This window comes from Eschrichtius robustus, chromosome 5 (assembly GCF_028021215.1).
Source record: "Eschrichtius robustus isolate mEscRob2 chromosome 5, mEscRob2.pri, whole genome shotgun sequence".
Taxonomy (NCBI): Eukaryota; Metazoa; Chordata; class Mammalia; order Artiodactyla; family Eschrichtiidae; genus Eschrichtius; species Eschrichtius robustus.
The window spans coordinates 67,681,143-67,699,468 of NC_090828.1; the positions used below are offsets into that span (position 1 = coordinate 67,681,143).

At 34.5% G+C, this 18,326-nt stretch overlaps 1 protein-coding gene across 10 annotated transcripts in view; it reads left to right on the forward strand.

The window, feature by feature from the left end:
* The window catches only part of COBLL1 (cordon-bleu WH2 repeat protein like 1), a 150,574-nt gene that overhangs the window by 99,672 nt on the left and 32,576 nt on the right, over positions 1 to 18,326 (forward strand). For 7 of the 10 annotated variants that reach the window (XM_068544986.1, XM_068544989.1, XM_068544981.1 and 4 more), the window contains 5 exons: positions 1,223 to 1,424; positions 3,117 to 3,345; positions 4,149 to 4,187; positions 9,045 to 9,142; positions 9,254 to 9,490. In XM_068544986.1, coding sequence (XP_068401087.1) covers positions 1,223 to 1,424; positions 3,117 to 3,345; positions 4,149 to 4,187; positions 9,045 to 9,142; positions 9,254 to 9,490 — 805 coding nt within the window. The remainder of the gene's footprint in view (positions 1 to 1,222; positions 1,425 to 3,116; positions 3,346 to 4,148; positions 4,188 to 9,044; positions 9,143 to 9,253; positions 9,491 to 18,326) is intronic. The other 3 variants (XM_068544987.1, XM_068544984.1, XM_068544988.1) reach the window with 1 other exon arrangement.

An 18,326-nucleotide genomic window follows, 5' to 3' on the forward strand; every position in this document is an offset into this window, starting at 1 on the left:
TCTAATAGCTTAGGATCTCCAGATGTTTGAGGAAAGCACATAATACAAAAGATTTTTTGGTGTGCTTTCCTTAAAGGTTGACAGTTAAGAAAGAATTGGAGCAGAAACTAACACACCATTGTAAAGCAATTATACTACAATTAAGATGTTAAAGAAAAGAAAAAAAAAGAATTGGAGACCACACTGTTCTGTTGATGCTGTGAATGGAAACAAAAGTCTGTGTCAACAGTTGGAGTCTGTGGAAAGGGAAGCAAAAAATTAAGAAGTGTCTCTGAATCTCAAGTTGGATTAACAATTCCCTATAGAGATAGGTTATGTATTACCATTAGTGTTTAACACTTAATCACTATTTAAAATTATCTCATACGTTTACTTGGTTATTTTTTCATTGTCTAGCACAAGAGTCCATAAACTTTTTCTGTCAAGAACCAGATAGTAAAAATATTAGGTTTTGTGGGCCATACAGTTTCAGTCACATCTACTCAAATCTGCCATTGTAACACAAAAGTAGCCCTAGATATTATGTAAACAAATGAGCATGGCTGTGTGCCAGTAAACCTTTATTTACAAAAAACAGGCTGTGGGCCCACTTTGACCTGCAGACTGTAGTTTGCTGACATTCGGCCTGGTCCATCCAGCAGAGTATTAGATCTATGAGAGAAGGTATGCCGTAACAGTTGTACCGTGTCTCCAGTGCCTAGAAAATATTAAATTCTGTTTGAATGAATTAAGAAATCTGTACGACACTCTTCTTTAGGATTTGTGGGCTTCCTCACGTAGATTCTTTCTATGCTTTCTAAAGCCCAAAGGGTGATAATATTTTATGCTTATGAGAACCAGTTTATAAGCTAAAGATTGCTCATATTCCAAATGACATTGTAAAGGAGAATTTGCTAAACCAAGTGACTGCTTTTGGATAAGGAAGGGCTTTTCCTTCTACTGAAATCTGTGATATGAAGACAATTTGGCAGATAAAATATACAGAATTTTTAAACCTACACAAGGATCCAAGCTCTCTTGAATACTATTCAGAAGTTTTAAACTATTATAATTTTGTCTGCTTAAATATCTTGTAGTTAGATTTTTAAGCTGCTTTCACAAATAGTATTTTGCAGCTTTGTTTTATCTACTGAAGACAAGAGGCCCTAGGAAAAATGCTTGAAACAATAAATTTAACAGTTTATGAAATTGTTCTATGATCAGCATTACTCTTGTTTTACAGTAAACCTATGATGGACTTGTTGATATTCCTCTGTGCACAGTATCACTTAAATCCATCAAGTCACACAATTGATCTGCTGTCAGCTGAAAAGAACCCCATTAAATTTAAGCCAAACACACCAATAGGAATGTTGGAGGTAGAAAAAGTAATTTTAAAGCCAAAAATTTTGGATAAGAAAAAACCTACACCTATAATACCAGAGGTAAGATTTTCACTGTAGATTTTGATATCTTACAGCTAAAATACTAAGTTGATTTTTTTAGTCATTATCTGCAGCTCATTGCAAATGAAATAAAATTGCCTTTCCTGGTCAAATTCGATGTGAATATGGCTATAGTGTTTTCCTGGGCCACTTTGTTTAGGATTCACTTAGTTGTTTATCCTTGGATTAACTAGAATTTGGGGAATACTTCAGATTTTAGATGCTCTAAAGTGATCTATATGACAGTATCAGAATCTGACAATTATGTAAGATCTATATTTTAAGCTACTCTTTTCAAAAGTGTTTATATTAAAAAAAAGGTTTTATACTCTTTTAATACACATTCCTTTAAGAATTTATTAAAATAATTTTTTGGCTTCTCTGTACTTGGTAAGCCGTAGTTGTAAGTTATTTAAATTATTGTTAATTTGAGCTACATGATGGCTCAGTTTTCTGTGATGTATGAATTTTAAGCAAAAAATTTTAACCACAGTGATTCTAATATCATCAATTCTCCTTTATTTATAAAATTGTTCTTTTTCTGTAAGCAACAGGGGTAGAAGTTTATGGGTTTCTAGAAATACTCTTTCATTAGGAATGATATTAACCATTTTTAACTTCACAAAATATATAAAGGTTTACATATTAAATTAGTAGTTCATTTACATATGACTTGAGTAATACATTCTCATATTTTCTTCAAAAAATTAACTTTTTTTGGACAATACTAAAACATTTGCTTTCTATAAAATATGAATATTAAATATTAACCAGGATATTGGGCTGTTTTCTAGCAAGGTATACATGCTATTTATCTAAATGGAAATAGTATTATTTATGCTAACATGGGACTATATATGGTATTTTAGTTTTATGAATACATGTTAAACTTTGAAGATCTGCAATCTGTAGGTTTCACTTAAGATGGTCACATGTTTCTAAATTCCATTTACATATAGAGTTTAATTCAGTTACATTAAAATGTGGAGATGCTTAAAATCTTCTCAATAATTTTGAATTAGCAGTATTAAATATTTAAATGAGGACTATTATAATATTCTTTACTAATATATTAAAATTAACCAAAGTAGTAGTAATAATAGTGACAAAAATAGGTAGTCACAAGAGTTAACGTTTACTTATTGATAATTTACAATGTGCCAGACACTGTGTTAAGCTCTTTATAATGGATTAACTCATTTATCTTACATCAAATAAGAGAAGTTCAAAAATGTTAATGTCTTAATTAAAATATCCCTTTTTTTTTCATTGAGACAACTGACCATTAGAAAGATAAATATTTCTCAACTAAAAAAAATAGAATAAAACATATATAATTCTATTATTATGTATGTTTGCTCATTTTAAAGTAAATATCATATGGAATAAAGCAAAAACATCTGTAGGACTAGATATGAGGCTTTTATGTTTCTTTTTGGATTTAAATCTACTTAATACTTTACAAGAGTTATGAATTTAATCTAGATTACTTAATAAGCAAACTATTTCTAAGAACCTGGTTTGGATTTAGGAAGTAACATTAATCAAAAAGAAAATTTTACAACAAAGTAGAAAAATACTGTTTATCGTACCAATATATAATTGTAGATTATCTCATTGTTCTAGATGTCATTGTAGAAAGTTTGTTTCAGTAAATCATGGTATAACTCTGGCTTTAATCTGTGTTTTCAGAAAACTGTGAGAGTAGTGATCAATTTTAAGAAAACGCAGAAGACGATAGTGAGAGTTAGCCCACATGCACCACTTGAAGAACTTGCCCCTGTTATATGCAGCAAATGTGAGTTTGATCCATTACATACACAATTATTGAAGGACTATCAGTCTCAGGAGCCCCTCGACTTGACAAAATCTCTTAATGAGCTGGGACTAAGAGAATTATATGCCATGGATGTCAGCAGAGGTAAGTAGACTTTTCATGTTATTCATTTGGTGCATATATGTGCATGTTTTGTGTTTATGTATAAGTGTTCTCAAGTTCATAATGGCACATTAATGGGTCCTGTAGTAAAGTCAATACATGTCACTGGGAATAAGAAGAGAAAACTAAATGTAATAAAATTTAACTTGAGTTCAGTTATTCAAATTGGAATAAAAACTCGTCTTTCTTAGCTGTCATCCACATTTTACACCTTTCCATCTACCTATGAATATTTGGGCTGTAATTTAACTTAATTCTTTGTGGTTTTAAGATTTAAACAGAAAATTAAAGTTTACATGTAAAGTCATTGTTGTTCTAAAAAAGTGTGAATTACAATAGACTCACCATGGATTTGTCTGAGTCTTAATTATCTTTCAAATTTGGGAGTTTCTTGACAAATTTTTTTCTAACTTCAGCACCCAAGATCAACTGGCTTATAAAATGAATCAGTCTACTTACAAAAATCTTCTAAATAGGAATAGCTTGGAGTGTAAATCTGTAGAAATAATGTATTAAAATTTGGAGATTTTAGATAATGTTTGTTTCTATGATGTCTGATAGATAAATGCAAGCTTATTCAACACAAATCTGTTTTATTAGGAGAAATGAAAGTTTAGTGAAGAATGATTACTTACATCCTCTGTGTATAGAGAACTTCAAACTTTATCCTGAGATTGTGGCTTTAAATTATCCATAGATGACTATTTCAACTCAGTGATGTTTTATACTTGAACAAACATTATCTTTTCAGTCAATTTACCCTCTTTTACCCCCTCCTTCTGTAGCCACTTCTGTTACTGCCTTCAATAAGTCATCTTTACAAGGTAAGACACATGAATCAGTAGAAACAGATTATAATACGAAATCTCTATTTCTATTGGGTAAATTGAAAACAAGCTGCTAATTTTACCTGTTTTCTTATCATTACTAATATGTACATTCTGTAAAAGATTTTAATTTAGAAAATCTTTGGTTTTTATTTCCTGAAAAATAGTTTAAAGCCCCCTACCTTGATTTCTGAATTTAATTTCAGTAATTACATTTCAATAATTGTTTGAAAATTAATATCATCTTAAGAATAAGAAAAACATATCCTTGACTCTCAGACAAAAAATGATGTTGCTACGATCTTTATTGTGTACATATACTGATAACTTGGTGGTTCCATGGAAGAGTCTCAGATTATTTCTTTTGAAACAGTTATTCAGAATAATAAGGGTATATATTCATCATAGGAAATGTTTGCAACCATTAAATTGTTTGTGAATATTTTGTAATAAGATGGAAAGTGCTTATGCTAAAATCAGCTTTTAAAGCTTTTTAAATGTTTAATACAGTATGTTTTAAAAAAAAGCTTTTACATGAAATTTCTGAAAAGAAATACATAAAAATTTTAAGAGTTGATACCTTTAGGTGGTAGGGCTATGGGTGAATTTTTTTCATCCTCTTTATTTTTTTTTAAAGTTTTTATTTTATTTAAAAAATTTTTGATTTACAATGTTGTATTAGTTTCAGTTATACAGCAAAGTGAATCAGTTATACATATATCCACTCTTTTTTAGATTCTTTTCCCATATAGGTCATTACAGAGTATTGAGTAGAGTTCCCTGTGCTATACAGTAGGTCTATTTTATATATATCCTTCTTTTCTTTATATTATAGAATTTTTTAATGGAAATGTATTACTTTCACAGAGGAAAACTTTATTAAAAATTAGCCATTAATAATAAAGTCTGGAAATCTGTTTCCCCATTAAAAAAGGATAGGCTCAGGTAATTGATTACTATAATAATTACCCCCTACTAAAAAAAACTTAATAAAGTGTACACATTATACATTATTGGATTATTGGAATCTTCTTTCTTTACCACTTCCATTTTCTTAATAACACAATGAGCCTCTCAATTCCAAGAGTTAAGCCCACATCAGTAATAGTGTGATTATTTATTTTTAGCGGCTGTCATGAAGACTAGCCTAATCAAAGGAGTTGAAAATTCTTATGTTTGTAAAGTGTATACTGGCTAATAATCAGAAGATAGGCATGTTAATTCTGACACTACATTAGCTTTCAAGCTCATTGGCAAACTGATAGGGCAAATGGCTTTATTTGTGCGGATCTCACCTTCCACTCCTATAATAATCTAGAGGTAGGAAAAAGTGTTCTCTGGTTCTTCCAGCAACAGCATTCTGTTACTTGTATTTGGCTTTTGCTTCTAACTTTGCCAGTCTCTACATACGTAACCGAAAGCAAATTCCATAATCTTGTTGGCCTCAGTTTGAAGGTGTTGAATGCATTGATTTCTAATATCCCCTCCAGCTAAAAAAAAGTATGTGGTTTATGCAGAGTATTAAATGTTGTGAACATAATCTTAAGAGATTGTAATAGGAAAATGTAAAAAAAGCTCCTTTTACAGTGTCAAAATCTACAGGGTCAATCCAAATGTTGTAAATGCTCCTGCCTCCTTATTTTGTCCGATATTATCAGAAGGCTTAGAACTTTGTGTGCAATTATTTACAGCCTCTCTTTGGGAAATAGGAAACTACAGTATTTGAGTTGCTTTTCTAAGTAAGCTCAACTCCTTGTCTTAGTGTTTAACTCTGACTTGTAGTGATCCCTGAAAGTGAGCTTTAGGTGAAGACTTAGGAGTTAACCAGAGTAGAGGATGCCCAGGTGCCTGGAAATTGCTTTACCAAAAATAACTACATGAGTACTCTGGTTATAGTTATTGCACTGCACCACCATGTGAACTTTCTATTTACTGTTCCAACTAAATTTAATTGTATATCTACATTCAGTTAGTGGAGGAGTCTATCTTAAAATGAAATAGTAGCATTTCTTAAAAAAAAAAAGTCAGAGGTATTACACATCATCTTTAAATGGATACTGGATTCAGTTCTACTATTTAATGTCTGTTTTTCTTGGTGCAAGTTATTCAGACTCTCTAGTCACCATCACCAAGGCCTCAGATATGTAATGAGATAGTACCATCTGCTTCCAATTCTTTACATTCCGTAACTTATAAAAAGGAATCAGAATAATAACTTGTGACACCTACCTCACAGGATTGTTCTAAAGAGAGAATTAGGCATGTGAAAAACTCTTTAACCACAAAGTGCTGTCCACATGTCTATTATTATTAATTGTTAGCATTGTCAGAATTGTATAGCATGCATAGTGCTTATTTAATATCTGAAGTGTCAGATTTATGAAGTTTTAATCTGTGAAATATAGTTCTCCTTTAGTGTCTTATTGAGGAAAATTGCATTAATGTATTTATTGGTGTTAACTATGTTTGCTTCCATGGAATAACTCCTACTTTGTCATAATTTATTTAATTTTTTAAACATTTCCTTTAAATAAAAAGACTATACATTTACTCCTAAGAAAGGGCTATGTATTTAAAACTTTACATTGAGCTGTAAATTCTGCTACAGATATATCCCACAAATGTCAATATATAGTACTTTGTCTCCAGTGTCACTGAAATTATACTGTGGTTTACCATAAAACCCATATGTGTTTCATAGGAGAAATGTTTTTAAAATTTATAAATCCCCACTCCTGTGTGTCTCTCTCTCTTTCTTTAAAATTTGCAACTTATCTGTTGAAGAAACCAGGTCATTTGTCTTATGGTGTTTCCCACATTCAGAATTTTGCTGATTGCATCCCTTGGTGCCACTTAACATGTTTCTTTATCCTCTGCTTCCTGTAAATTGATTGTTAAATCTAGAGACTTGATCAGATTTGGGTGAGATATTTTTGGTAAGAATATTTCATGGATGGTATTGTGTATTTCCATTAACAGACCTGTAATAACAAGTTATCTTTTTTTGATGTTAGCCATCAATAATCTTGGCTTATGTCTTTTTTTTTTAACTGAAGTATAGTTGATTTACAATGTTGTGTTAATATCTGCTGTACAGCAAAGTGACTCAGTTATACATATACATACATTCTTTTTTATATTCTTTTCCATTATGGTTTATCATAAGATATTAAATATAGTTCCCTGTGCTATACAGAAGGACCTTGTTGTTTATCTATTCTATATATAATAGTTTGCATCTACTGACTCCAAACTCCCACTCCATCCCTCCCCCGCGCCCCCCCCCCCCCCCCCCCCCCCGCTGCCCCATCTCGGCAACCACAAGTCTGTTCTCTACATCTGTGAGGCTGCTTCTGTTTCATAGGTGGATTCATTTGTGTCATATTTTAGATTCCACATATAAGTGATATCATATGGTATTTGTCTTTCTCTTCCTGACTTACTTCATTTAGTATGATAATCTCTAGGTCCATCCATGTTGCTGCAAATGGCATTGTTTCATTCTTTTTATGGTCGAGTAGTATTCCATTGTATATATGTACCACATCTTCTTTATCCATTCATCTGTCGATGGACATTTAAGTTGTTTGCATCTTTTGGCTATTGTGAATAGTGCTGCTGAGAACATCATTGCCAATGTCTTGGTTAATTAGGAGTTAGAAAATAAATATAATCTGTTACAAATATTCCTTTAATTATCAGTTGAGATATTTCTAAAAAAGAAAATTTCCCTATGTCAGCTATTTGTCTACCTAGATAGAGTTCATTCAGAAAAGACAGGATAAAAGTGTGATTCTTTCCCTTAATCAATTTTTAAAACAATGGACAATGAGAATCAGTTATTTTTTTAGTATCATTATGAATTCATGGAATTAAACATATGTGCTATGTTTCAACTTATTGAGATATTCTTATGATGCCCAAATTGTCCTGACTTTGGCCAGGAGAAACCATATCAGATTGGCTCCTGAGATGGTTCCTTTTAGTGGGAAATGGTATTTAGAGACAGTCTGGGCAAGGGTGACTCAGCAGTACTGGATTTGTCATTGTTTTTGGCCCTTTCAGTTGACATTAGGAAACACTTTTTAGAAAATGAAATATTACCTATACAACTTTGAGGTTTGACATTTGCCATTCTGCTTAAATTGTGGTTTAATTTCGGCACTATTGACATTTTGGGCCAGATAATTCTTTGTTCTGGGGGGCTGTCTTGTGCATTGTAGTTTGTTTAGCGGCATCACTAGCCTGTACCCAGTACATGCCAGTAGCACATTCTCTTCACCCTTCCCCCAGTTGTGACAACCGAAATTGTCCGTAGGCTTTGTTAAACGTCTTTGGCGGGATGTGCGTGTGTGTGCGCGCAAGATCACCACCAGTTCAGAACCACTGGATTAAAGAAATAAAGTTCTTAAAACATTTAACAGAGTGCTGAGTAATTATAGTGAATCATGTTTTGGAGAATTAAATATTTCAGAATAGTTTAGCTCTGAGACAAAATATATAATTCAAAATCAACAAAGGGACAAACTGTATGATAGCAACTTCATATCTCATTTAATTCAAAGTGTCCTTTTTACTTCTGAAATGTTGGTAGTTATGGATAAAACACAGACTCTGAGTCACTTCAGTTTCCTCTGCTGTGGAACAGGAACAATAATACTAAATTTGCTTGTTGCTTTGAGAATTAATTAAAATATGAGGTGCTGAGCAGAGTGCGTGGTTCATAGTAGAGCATAATTAGTAGCTTTTATCATTAGATAAAGTTATCAAGGGAAAGTAATTGAGGGACAGTTCACCTCGGAGGTGAACATATAACCCCTCAAGCAAAAGTAAGGTGCTTTTCTTCTATTTTAGAGTCCTGCCAAATATCACAAAACCTAGACCTTATGAAGGATAAAGAAAATAAAGGGTTTTTCAGCCTTTTTCAACGCAGTAAGAAAAAGCGGGAGCAAGTACGTATTTTCTTATGTAGCATTTTATAAGATTCTTCTACTCTGTTTTTAAGTGCACGTGCTTTTCATCTTGGAATTACCTGTAGATTTTGCCTTTTCATTCTTTATTAGACTGCTAGTGCCCCTGCAACTCCTCTAGTAAGTAAGCATCGTCCAGCTTTTACGAGGAGCAATACCATCACCAAACAGTATATTTCAAACACCCTGCCATCGGATGCACCCAAGAAGAGGCGTGCTCCACTGCCTCCAATGCCAGGGCCTCAGAGAGCCCCCCAGGACCCTGCTCACATCCAGGAGAGGCCAGCTTCTTGTTTGGTGAAATCCGCAAGTCTGGATGAAACAGAGGAGGTATGTAAATTTGTTTTGTTTTGTATTTTTAGGATGGGGCAGGGGACCATCCATTTTTCCTCTTAACTAACTTGTCCTTTTCCACATAGGCTGCTAATAGTAACAGTTACTAATATGTAATAAGATGAATAACTAGTTACTAATAACGTTGGTACTGTGAAGAGACTTCTATATGTAGAGCTCTGCAATGCAGTAAAGAATAAATACGTCAGTTTTAAGTAGCTTTTGTATACAAGCAAATAAATCATCCATAAGCCTTAAAGTCCTGGTTTATTAAGGCCCAACTGGAGGTTCTTTCTTGATGCATGTATTAGGAATGAAAAGACTTAGTTTTGAACACGTTTTTTTTTTTTAAACAGCAACAAATTTTTATGTTGCATTCGTGGGTTTCTAACTAGATGTAGTCAGGTCTTGACCTGACTCTGAGATTCTCAGGGGGGAAATCCTTGTGTCTGCCTGATACATAAATACTCTATAATAAAAAAGAGTCTTTATATAGCATATATTATAGTTACTATCATATACTTTCATATACTTTTATGTTCAAGGCATGTTTCTCTCAAACATTCTCACTATTGCTCTCTTTAATCCCAAATTTTCCTGGAGCATGCTGTTTTGTAGAAATCCATTTGCAAACAAGTTTTCATGCCTTTGAAGTCTGTACATTCCTTGCTTTATTCAGGTGAATTATAAGTGAAGTTTTAAGTAAATGTGATTGAACATGAGATCATATATTTTGTTGCTTGTAATCAAATGATTTAAGTAACTCTGAGAGCAAATTTTATTTTGAGGTATTTGAGAAACCGAGAAGTTTTCTTGTATCTAGTTGAAGGGTTTTATTTCCCCCTTGGAAGCTTAGTAAATTCAATGCTCAAGTAAATGAACACTTCTCAACCAACTAATAAACATTTCTGTACTTCCTTAACCTTAGAAAAATTTTAACTGTAGTTTTTAATTGTAATTGATAAGCTCTCATATGTGTCTTTAGAAAGTAGCAACTGGATTAGATAGAAATGAGCATAAAAAATGTTGGAACTCGGTAATTTGGAAAATCATCTATTAAACTGTCTTCTTATTTCTATAAGGCTCTCTTGTCTAATGGTTGTGGTATAAAGTCTCATCTTGCCCATCAGGAGGATAGTTATTTTTTCAAATGATAGAATCATTTACTACAGAATTTTCCAGGGTAACTGCTTGGTAGTTGGATTCAGCCATAAAAAGCATGTGGGAGTGCCGTAGTCAGGCAAGAGGAATCCCGCGGAAAGATGCGGTGAATGTCAGGGCTGTGGCAAGTCTGGGCATGTGCAAGAAACAGAGCTTGAGCGAGGAGAGAGGCAGGGACCAAATCAGGGTCCCAGAGACCTCATTTTGTGGCCATAACTAGTTTGCATTTCTTCATAGTGAATCATTTAAAAGGTAGCACTTTCAGGATTGTTTTATATTTTTAATTACCATAAAACTACACTGTAAGAGTATAGCTTATCATACTCATGAGTGGTTACCAAAGTCTTTTTCTTTATACAGAAATACATCTTAGCCCCTGCTCACAAACCTTTATTCCAGATGACTTCATCCTATCTATTCCAGTAAATGTCCTTTGTGTTGGGAGCCTGAAGAGGTCTACGTTGTCTTTCTAACAGTCAGCTTCTTAAAATTCTAGGCCATGCTACCAGTGACCTCGACAAAAGCCGTTTCTTTTGATTCTCACTCTCTGCTCTATGACCAGTTGATGCCCCCGTGTTAAGGACTAAATTTTTTTTTTTTTTTTAGTATGTTGCCTTTGGCAAACTAGACATCTTTATATAATTTTCTAATTATTTTTTCCTTTGATCTGGACATCTGGATAGTTCTTTGATGTATTGTTTAGTAAGACCTGGAATTACTTGTTTTTCCCTAGTGAAGCTGAAGAACCATTTTTTAAAATTTATTCATTACAAACATTCTTAACAATTAAGCTGTGGTTCTGCGTGTGATTGTGTGTGTGTGGGTATGTGTACATGTACATGTGTATGCTCATATGAATTCTTCCCTTCCCAGGCATCCCAGCACTTATTTTCTTAAGTTCTTTGCCATATTTGATGGAATAGATCACCCTTTGGTCTTGATTTTTCTTTCTTCCTTTTTTTTTTGGGGGGGGGGTGCTGTGCCGTGTGGCATATGGGATCTTAGTTCCCCGACCAGGGATCGAACCTGTGCCCCCTACAGTAGAAGCATGAACTCTTAACCAATGGACTGCCAGGGAAGTTCTTTCTCTCTTCCTTGGTCCTAATTCTCTTCTTATATCTCAGCTCTCTTCTATTTTTTTGCCACCACTTCCTTTACCCATTTTCTACATTTGGAGGTACCTGAATCCACGGTCTTAGCCTCTATCTATTCTTTGTTGAGTTTTTTGTTGTAGTGTTTTGAATAGTGTCCCCCCAAAAGATACATCCAAGTCAAGGATCTAGAGATGAGATAATCCTGGACTTAAGTTGGGCTCAAATCCAATGACTGGTGTTGGTATAAGAGGGGAGACACGGGCACAAAGACACAAAGGAGTAGGCCATGTGATGACAGAGACGGAGACTGCAGTGGTGCTGCCACAAGCCAAAGAATGCCAGGAGCCACCAGAAGCTGGAGGAGGCAAGGAAGGATTCTCCCCCAGTGCCTTCTGAGGGATATGGCCCTGCTGACACCTTGATTTCAGGCTACTAGCTTCCAGAACTATGGAAGAATAAACTTCTGTTGTTTGAAGCTGCCCAGTCATGGCAATTTGTTACAGCAGCCCTATGAAACGAATACGTCAGCTTTGTATTCCAATCCCAGTATTGTTCCACTTGCAGTTTGAACTCATGGTCGCTTATGGACTCATCACTACCTGGAAATCAACGTATTTAAAATCAACCTCACTTTTTTTCTCTCAGATTGAAAAGCTCAAGATCATCTTTGATGTTCTTTATTTTTCTTTTCACATCCAATTAGTGACCAACCCTTCATTCAGTCTCCCTTCACAATATCTCCTTGTCCCTTTCTTCCATTCCCTCTGCTAAAAACATGCCTCAGGGAAATCCAGGGCCGGGAGGGTAAGGAGAAGGTCAGTACTTAACTTGTCTTGCCCCTTCTTGTCTTCAGAAGACAAAGAACGTGGCAAGCTGCCACATTTATATTTTATAATTGTCACTTCCCAATTCAGAAACTTTGGATAGCTGGCTGTTATTTTCTAGGAATTCAAGGTCCTCTACCAGCATAACAATTTGGTGGGTGTGGGGGGCTCTGCTTTCATCCTTCCCTCCCTCCCTCCTTCCCTCCTTCCCTTCTTCCCTTCCTCCCTCCCTCCCTTTCTTCTTTCCTTCCTTTCTTTCTTCCTTCTTTCCTTCCTTCCTCCCTCCCTCCCTTCTTTCCCCCTCCCTCCCTCCTCCCCTCCCTTTCTCTCTTTCTTTCTAGCTGTATTGACATACAATTGACAAAATTGTAAGCTGTTTAGGGCTTCCCTGGTGGCGCAGTGGTTGAGAATCTGCCTGCCAATGCAGAGGACACAGGTTTGAGCCCTGGTCTGGGAAGATCCCACATGCCGCGGAGCAACTAGGCCCGTGAGCCACAACTACTGAGCCTGCGTGTCTGGAGCCTGTGCTCTGCAACAAGAGAGGCCGCGATATGAGAGGCCCGCGCACCGCGATGAAGAGTGGCCCCCACTTGCCGCAACTAGAGAAAGCCCTCGCACAGAAACGAAGACCCAACCCAGCCATAAATAAATAAATTAATTAATTTAAAAAAATTGTAAGGTATTTAAAGTACACATTGTGGTAATTTGAAATATATTGTGAAAAAATTTCCACTATCTATTTAATTAACATATCCATCACTTCACATATTATCTTTTTTTTTTTGGTGAGAATATTAAAGTTCTACTCTCTTAGCGAATTTCAATTCTATAATACAATGTTTTCAACTATAGTCACTATGTTTTACGTTAGATCCTCAGACCTTATTCATCTTATAGCTGAAAGTTTGCCCTCCTTTACCAATTGCTATTTCCCCTACCGCCTAGCCCCAGGCCACCTTTTCTACTCTCTGTTTCTATGAGTTTGACTTTTTTAGATTCCACGTATAAGTGATACCATTCAGTATTTGCCATTCTTTGTCTGGCTTATTTCATTTAGTGTAATGCCTTCAGGGTCCATCCATGTTGTCACAAAGGGCAGAATTTCCTTCTTTCTCATGGATGAATAATATTCCTCTGTGTGTGTGTGTGTGTTCACATGTGTGTATCACATATATATTTTTTTTAACATATCACATCTTCTTTGTCCATTCATCCATACATGGACACTTGGGTTGTTTCTATATCTTGGCTATTGTGAATAATGGTTCAGTAAACATGGGAGTGCAGGTATCTTTTCAGTATCCTATTTTTATTTCCTTTGGATACATACCCAGAAGTGCAATTCCTGGATCATGTGGTAGTTCTATTTTTAATTATTTGATGGACCTCCATACTGTTTTCCATAGTGGCTGCACCAATTTACATCCCCACCAAGAGTGCACAGGGATCCCCTTTTCTCCACATTCTGCCAGCACGTAGCTCTTATATTCTTGATGACAGCCATCTAACAGGTATGAGGTGGTATCTTAATGTAATTTTGATTTGTACTTCCCTGATGATTAATGATGTTAAACACCATTTCATGTATCTATTGACCATTTGTAAATGTTCTTTGGAAAAATATTTATTCAGTTCCTCTGCCCATTTTTTAATTGCATTTTTTTTTTTTTTTGGCTATTGAGTTGTGTGAGTTCTTTATGTATTTTGGATATTAGCCCCTTATCAGATGGAGTGATCTTACTTTCTCTGAATTTGTCTCTCTTGTGCCTTTTTATTTTGTTTTAATTTATGTATATGTGCAGGTAGTATATTCATATGATATCTATTTCTAAAGATAAAAAGGAAAATACAGTGAAAATTCTCCTTTCCTACCCTGCCACTAGCCAAATTCTTATGCCCAGAGGCAACCACTAACAGTTTCTTGTATATTCTTCCAGACATAACCTATATATACTCAAGCCAATATTCAACCTACATATGATTTTTTTCTCAGATGGTCACATGTTACATGCATTATGTTATACCTCACTTTTTGATACTGAATGATGTATTTTTGATATCCTTATCAGTACATAAAGGGCTTCCCTTTTTAAAAGCTGCATAATAAATATTCCATTGATGGATATAACATGTTATGGGGTGGGTACCCCATCCTCTAAACATAAACATTAAGGTTATTTTATTGTTTAAAGCTTATAGCATTGTTAAATTTCCCCCCTTTTTTTTCTTCCAAACCAGAAGGTGGGAATTGTGTTTCACAGAGAAATTCTGTAACATAGTAGGTGTTCAAGAGAATTGATAAGTAAACTTTTAACCACAGCTTTCACACAGTCAGGTATAGTATTGATATATACAATGAGAATGTCTGTCCAATAAAATTTTAGTATTTCATGTGTAGATCTGGTAAATTTTCAGAAGTACTTGGATAACTTAAAAATTGCTTACATTTACTTTTATAGTAATTGGCCCAAGTAATTCTTGGCAATATTCTTCTTAAGCTTTTACAAAAAAGCCAGAATTTTGGCAAGGTTGTATTGAAAGCTTAAGGACTAATAACTAAAAGGTAGTGTGTATTACATAATGCATATAAATAAAATTGAGCCCTGAATTGAAATTTTTTATAGCGTTAGATGAAAATATTCAGGAAACTCAGCAAAACGTATAAGTTTATAGATGAATTTTACTTATTTTACTGTTTGCTTCTTTTAAATTTAAAATCAAAGATAGTCATTATCACTGTAGACATTTTGTATCTATTTTAACAATTTCATTTTGCATTTGAAATTTTAAAAAGGCACTACTTTTACTAATTAAAAGTAATACCAAGCTGGGAAAAAATTACTGGAAAAAACCCCGGCAAAATCATTTCCAAGTCCATGAAGAATTTTGGATATATCTTTATCCTGTAATTTTTATTGTTAGGTGGTAAGATAAACCACAAGGGTGCGCTGTTTAACAGAACTACCGCATTTTGATTTTTCCAATTTTTTTTTTCCCCCAAAGAGTCCTTTGAATAAAGCAGAAAGAAAATATTGGAAATAGTTACATTATATTAGAAATAGCAAATGCTTATCTCTTGTGGATGTAGTGCCTGAAAACAGAGCTAGAGAGATAAATAACAGTAATGCATAACAAAGTGATTTATAATTAGCACAGTTTTATTCATTTTGAGCTTTTATCTTACTGTTCTTTTAAGTAATCATTGATATTATATTTGCCTTAGGCTTACAGATAAGTCAGTCTATCTGTAGCTTGGAAAAAATATTGTCAACCACATCTATTTTATGCTTTTTGGCTGTCTATATTTAATAATTTGCCTCATTCCTCTAAGGCATTTCTCAATACTGGCAAATTAAGGTATTTGGATAGTGATTTTGGAGCATCAACTGAAAATATTCACATACAAGGCTGTTGATTTTCTGAGCTAATTTTGGCAACCGATTGTGCAGTTTCCAAAGAGGATTCAGTGATGATCCCAGTTAGTAAGATAATTTATCTTAACCTTTTTGGGGAACATTTCTGCATCTAAAATTCTATCCACCTAAAGAATATATTTTAAAGACTACATAGTTTACTGTCATTGCTACAGTGTCCTTTGCATGTCCCTGAATCTCCCTGTACTCTTTTCACATGGTTTCAGGTCTTGTGTCATTTTCTTTGTAAAGGTGAAATACACTGTCTTCTGTGGAAATGTTCATTTGGAAGAGAAAACTATCCAATTAGAAAATTTCTGGCAGTTTTTCCTGGTACTCTTTAAGCACTTTGTGAACATGATTCTGCCTGAAGATGTGAAATGCCATTTGCACAACAACATATGTAAGAGCTGGCTCATGCTGTCATTTACATGGACTAGATCACATGTATTACTGCATAAAATGCATATAGTTATTTACATAAGATTGTCATTTACTTCATACATGACAGAAGTCAGAGATGCAGTGGCATTGACTTAAATTAAAAGTGACTTAGAATTCTGGGATTGAAACTAAGTTCAGAAATCCAGTTTTTGTCCCGTGTCTGCTGACCAAGTATCTGTGAAGAGCACATTTAATGAAATCAGTGGCCAAAGGATGTCCTAGTATTGTTGACAAATTAACCTTTTATGCCTATTTTACATTTGAAGAAGAGGAAGAAGAGTTGGACAGAAGCTGTAGGTAATCTTGACCCATTGAATTCACAGAACCTTTTGGAGAATTCTTCATTTTTTCATATTTGGTATGGCTTTGCTGCTTGGTTATGTGAGTATACAACAGTGAATTGTTTTTCCCGGGCTACTAGCATGGCACCTCGTTTTCTTTAGGATATTGGCTTTTGGCTGGGAACACAATAAGGAATGCTCTTGATTGGGCATTTCACTTGGTCTCATTTTGCATTCTGCTGCAAACACTCAAATGTTGAGAAATTGAAATTCTTTGCCATATAGTCTTATGCAAGTGAAATTTAATACTTAGAGTGTTAGTTTTTTAACAGCTGATTTGTTTCTTTAAAAATATTTGACATTTTTCATCTTTTACCCAATTTCATCTTTTAATATTTATCATGCTTTACAAGCAGATAAGATGATAGATTGTTATGTGATTTTGAAATGTGCAAGTATATATTTGGTCTTAGCTTCACTTAATGAGTTTAATCTAGTCATTTTATGCAGTCATTAAGGTTGTTGTAATAGAGCATGTATTTATAATTTTTAAGAAATATACCCCTTTTTAGTTTTTTCCTCCAGGTTATCTCATAACATTTGATTTTTTTTTTACCTCCACTCTCCACTTATATTTATTATATAGAAAGTGGACCACACACATAATTCTCCAATTGCCTAGGAACAGTGGTTGTCATGGCATTTTCAGCTTGATATACGGGATACAGCTGTCTGTACTTCCAAAAATATGACTTGTTTCATTCAGTAGAGAAATGCACCAGCGCAATATAATATTTAATATTCTTCCTCTTTTAAGGCTTTCCCAGATATAAGATATACTTTGCATTGTAGTTTTCATCAGATTTTCAAAGGGTCATAGTCACACAAGAACAGAAGTAATGACTAATGCTTATATATCACTTACTAATATTTCAGACAAGGCTCAACCACGTTGCTCATTTAATGCTCACAAAAATCCTCTGAACAATTACTTTTTAGGTTTCTGCCAGCTTTACCTCTGACCTAAATGTAAAGAGCTATGCTCATTATAAAGTTGCTAAATTTTAAAGAACAATAGGTCATTTATGGAATTTGTGTGGATTTATCTTCCTTATCTAGCTTTCCTCTCTGAAATACGTATACTGAGTTAATAAAATATCATTGAAAATAATCAGTGTTAGGGTCTTCCTTTACAAGTTCTCATAGAATGAAGTTTACGTAGCCTTTCTACCACTGTGACATTTGGGACCTCATGGTTTCAAAGACATGCCTTTCTCTGGTAACTAGCATGTTAACAGAGGTCAGAGTGGAGAGAAGCTGGCCCCTTTCCTGGAGCCACAGTGATAAAATGGTGAGGTCACTTGGATAATGCCTGCCATACAGCCTTAACTCTCTTTCTGGGATGAACTGAGTTGGCCCCAGCTTGTTCCCTTGATTTCTCCTTTACTCTCATTGAGGCCCTAAATCAGTTACCTATAGATGTTGAGTATTCTCCTGCCCTGCTCCTAGACACCCCTCTGTTTGATCACTATGACCGCAGAGAACCATGGTTACGCGGGCCTCTCATTGCGGTGGCTTGTCTTTGTTGCGGAGCACAGGCTCTAGGCATGCAGGCT